The following is a 4,372-nucleotide window of genomic DNA, read 5'->3' on the forward strand; positions in this document are numbered from 1 at the left end:
TTGTTTTGTTTTGTTTTGTTTTGTTTTGTTTTGTTTTGTTTTGTTTTAAAGAGCCAGAGGGAAGAGCGAGAATTTTATTAGCAGTGATACTTTAATTGGCAGGTCGGTGACTAACTCTGGTGTTCATTCCACTGATACTCTGTAGTGTTCCTATACTCACAGTAACCTCCAGTTACTGTCCCAGATGGTTAAGTGTCTTAGGGTAGTCCCTTTCTAAATCCGCCCTCCACTTTTCCCCAATTCATTCAGACTTTTCTCAAACTTGTGAGATATCTTCTCACTTCCATTTTAGGTACACCTGAGAGCCTGGCAGAGAAAGAACGGCAACTCTCTACTATGATTACCCAGCTGATCAGTTTACGGGAGCAGCTCTTGGCAGCGCATGATGAACAGAAAAAACTGGCAGCCTCACAAATTGAGAAACAACGGCAGCAAATGGACCTTGCTCGCCAACAGCAAGAACAGGTGAGCCCTGCAAAAGGAGCTGATGAACTGGAGAGGTGGAATGCGCCAAGCTCAGCAAGTAATCACATTGATTGGTTTATTTGTCATAAGCATTCCTAGAAATAAAAAAAAAAAAATTAAAAAAAGAAGGAGAAGAAGAAAAGAAGAAGGAAAGAGAAAGATGGAAAAACAAAGGAAGAAGCCTTCTGGAAATCCAGGGTCTTTAAGAATACTGAGGGGATATGTGGAGAACAAAGAAAGGCATCATAGCAACGGGGCATAACTGAAAGTGATAATGTTATTCCAGAACATTTGGATTTGATTAATTACTTAGGGACTCATTCACACAGGCATCGCATGCAATCCTAGTGTAGCTTACCCATGAGTAAGTTGCTTCTCTCTGGGCCTACTCTTCTCATCCGGAAAAGAAGGGTCCTGGTCTAGAGAAACTTTGAAGATCTTTAAGCTTACTGGTCCCATGATTTTCTCTGACTTTAAAGCTAAGGTGACCATAGGCCTCAGTTTTCCCAGAATAACCATGGCTAATGCCTGTTTCCCAGAGTAATTATTAACAACCCCTATTCCACTTGCAAAAGTTGGCCGGGTTTGAATGATAAATTATATGGTCACTCTATTTATAGCATAGGTAAATCATTGAAAACAAATTAGCACATGGCTCCTCTAAGAATTTGATTTCATTGATTTAGAAGTGAGAAAGAAGAAAAAATAGCAAAGTTTAAGTGTATATCTTTTAAAAAATAAATCACTTTCCCAAACCTTTTTGCTGTCTCATAAGAGTACATTAATCTAATAACAATGATCCTATAGAGTAGTCCCTGATGCTTTAGATCAGATGGACCCAAATTAATGTGCAGTTTTTAGAAATCTGACATTATTACTGGAATTATCTTTTCAGTTAAATGTATTTTATAGGGGTATATAGAGCAATATATGCTCTGTTGATTTTAATGAGTTGTGACGTCTGGTATTTTATATGCTTGAATATTTGCCCACATGTAGGAATATGGACTCAGCCCCTAATGGAAAATAACATAAAGGAACACTGTAAAAAATCAGAAGTTAGAATGTCATTTAGCCATCCAGAGATGACACAGTAATTAACTATTGACACTTGTGAATAAGCTAGCACAAATTAATCTTGACACATTTGCAGACGAGTGATATCTTACAGTGAACACTTTGTAATTATATTTCAAAATGAAAATTAAATGACACTTAAAACTAGGTTGTCATGCTCAATGAAGCGAGCATGTAGCTCAACCGATTGGCAAATAAAATTCAGAATTTGAGCCACATGGTGCTTATGTACCATACTTCACTGTGTCAAACCCATACGTCTAGAGTGGGTGATAGTAATTGCACTGTGGTGTTTTGGATGCATTTCTACGCAGCACTTTATCATTTAGGAGGGACCATCAATATTAGATGCCTAGTAGTGTTTCACTGGCTTGCTAAGAGGAAATAAATATTCAGAGGGTCTCACATCTATACCTAGAGTTGCCGAGTGAGTTGCCCATTTCTGATTTGAATAGTGGCAAGCAGACTGAGCCTTTCCAATCTGATTACATAGTGTTTCTGTTTTGCTTATAAAGCTTTGGAGGGGAGTAGTCCCACTTCTCAAACTCTAGCCTATGATAGGGGCAGCTTTATCATGAGTTCCAGTAAGAGCCAGTCATCACCAGAAACCACAAAACAACATTTTGGAGTAGACTGCTATTTTTTGTTATCTCAAGCTCAATGAAATGTGATTTGGGTGTTTCCCTCTATTCTAGGCTAAAGCATCAAAAAGACTCAAGAAATATACAGTTGAAGGCTGATCCACCTTCATTGCTACTTCTAAGATTGCCCATTCTAGAATACTGGCTTTTGGAAATAGAAGAAATAGGAACAAAAAAGCTGTAACTCTTACCTATAGGGCACTACAAAACCAAGGCCTTCTAAGAAATCTGGGGCCACTTCTCAGTCTAGCTTCTTACGCTGGCAGTGTGTTCTCATAAGGGGTATCCCCCGGACTTCAGCTTTTGAGGCAATAAACAGCCTGATGCCTTCCTCATGTTTTATAGTAAGCACCATTATGCTAAAGGAGTTGTTTGCTCTTCTGAGGGGCAGATTCGGATCCTCCACAGAGCCTGCTTTAGGTGGTTAATATTTCTTTATATAGGCCAGATTACGTGTTAACATGTTGAATTTGATTTTGGATGAAGGTAAAACTCATATGTGGATCGTGACCTTTAAAATGAACACATTGCCCTCAAAAGGATAAATGGATGAATATTGAATTTTGTTTCTAAAAAATGCTTTGTATGTGTGACATCAACGAGAAAAAAGGAAAGATTTGAGTTTTTGCTGTTTTCTTTTGCACTCCCTTGATAATATTTGTAAGTTTTATCAGCTCTGAAAATCTTCCCTTCAGAAAAGATTTCACCAAATAGACCATGTTTGTAAGTAATAGAAAGTTATTTCCTGTCTTTGCTTACAGATTTTACTTTTTACATCCAAATTAAGCTCTTGCGAAAATGTAGCCAGAGTTTTCCTGTCTTTTTTGTCCAAAGATCAGATTTCAAAATTCCCATTCTTTCCCGACGACCATTGCAGATATGGATGAACTGCTCACAAATGTCGTACAAGGGGTCCTGTTCATCTACAGAGAGAGATTTAGGGGGTAAGCAGAGAGGCGGCACCTGTTTGAAATTTTTCATTTTCTCCAACTTACTAAGTCTGCCTCTCTCATTTTATAGGAACTGTTTCACATAGAAGTACAGTAAAGCATTCTTGCAATTCCAAGAGAGATACCTGGGGTAATGGCAAAGGTGCAAGCATTTCATTTGAACTTAATGAAACTTTATTTCTGATAGATTGCAAGACAACAGCAGCAACTTCTGCAGCAGCAGCACAAAATTAATCTCCTGCAGCAACAGATCCAGGTCAGTGTATTTTATTACTCTCGGCTGATTATACTTAGATACTTTCCTCCTTGAAAACGGAATTGAAAATGCTGCAAATGTGCCCCTTTCCTGTTTACAGCACCAACAGGGCTGTTGCTCAAGGAGGTTGTATAAAATTGTATGCGTGGATGTAGGAAACATCGACCGCGTGGTGGTCTAAGCATTCTTTTCTGATGTGACACGTAAACAGAATAAACCTTATCTCTTTTTCCTTCTGCCATTTGCCTAGCACAACCCAGTGGAAACCTAAATGGTTTCAAAGGTAGCACACACATGCTATTTTTATTGCCACAAACCACTTTCTGCTTTGTATTTTACCGTCTTAATAGTATCACAGGGAGAAGCTTATACTTATTTGCTTGTTAGGACTGTCTGAGTAGGTCAGTTATGAGAAGAGTCTTATGACCTGGGCAAAGATCGATAATGATTAATTTGTTCTTTAAGAAATAGTTACTGCATTTCTGCTAGGTGCTGTGGGGAGTGTGAACATCAATGAATAATTATGTGTCTTCAAGGAACTTACAATCTAGAAAGGAAGAAAAACGTGTTCCCAAATAATTGTAACACAATTTAAAAATTTCCCTTTTTTGTTGTGGCACTGTAACACAAATGCGTAGATAATGATTACAATGGTCTGGGAAGGGATTCTGATTTCTGGCATTCCTTTAGAAACTTGATGGTTAATTTAACTAATGGCTCTCTGAGATCGGTAAGGGAACTGACCTCCACTTTTGAATAGGAACATAGGTATGTGACTTCTAGAAAGCCATAAAATAAGGAACTGTTTGGTGATTAATCCTCAGGAATACTCATCCCAAATTTATGTGTGCCCACCACAGCCTCTGTGGTTTCTCTTGGTTGCTGTGTATATTTTCTTTTTTCTTCCTTCCTTTTTTCTTTCTTTTTCTTTCTTTCTTTTCCTTCTCTTTCTTTCTTTCTCTTCTCTTTCTTTCTTTCTTTCT

At 38.0% G+C, this 4,372-nt stretch overlaps 1 protein-coding gene across 17 annotated transcripts in view; it reads left to right on the forward strand.

The window, feature by feature from the left end:
- Positions 1–4,372, forward strand: part of SOX6 (SRY-box transcription factor 6) — a 626,712-nt gene that overhangs the window by 420,031 nt on the left and 202,309 nt on the right. For all 17 annotated transcript variants that reach the window (XM_040495726.1, XM_040495729.1, XM_040495727.1 and 14 more), the window contains 2 exons: positions 293–465; positions 3,321–3,389. In XM_040495726.1, the coding sequence (XP_040351660.1) occupies positions 293–465; positions 3,321–3,389 (242 nt within the window). The remainder of the gene's footprint in view (positions 1–292; positions 466–3,320; positions 3,390–4,372) is intronic.

Source organism: Herpailurus yagouaroundi, unplaced genomic scaffold (assembly GCF_014898765.1).
Source record: "Herpailurus yagouaroundi ecotype Mexico unplaced genomic scaffold, PumYag 187, whole genome shotgun sequence".
NCBI classification, from domain to species: domain Eukaryota; kingdom Metazoa; phylum Chordata; class Mammalia; order Carnivora; family Felidae; genus Herpailurus; species Herpailurus yagouaroundi.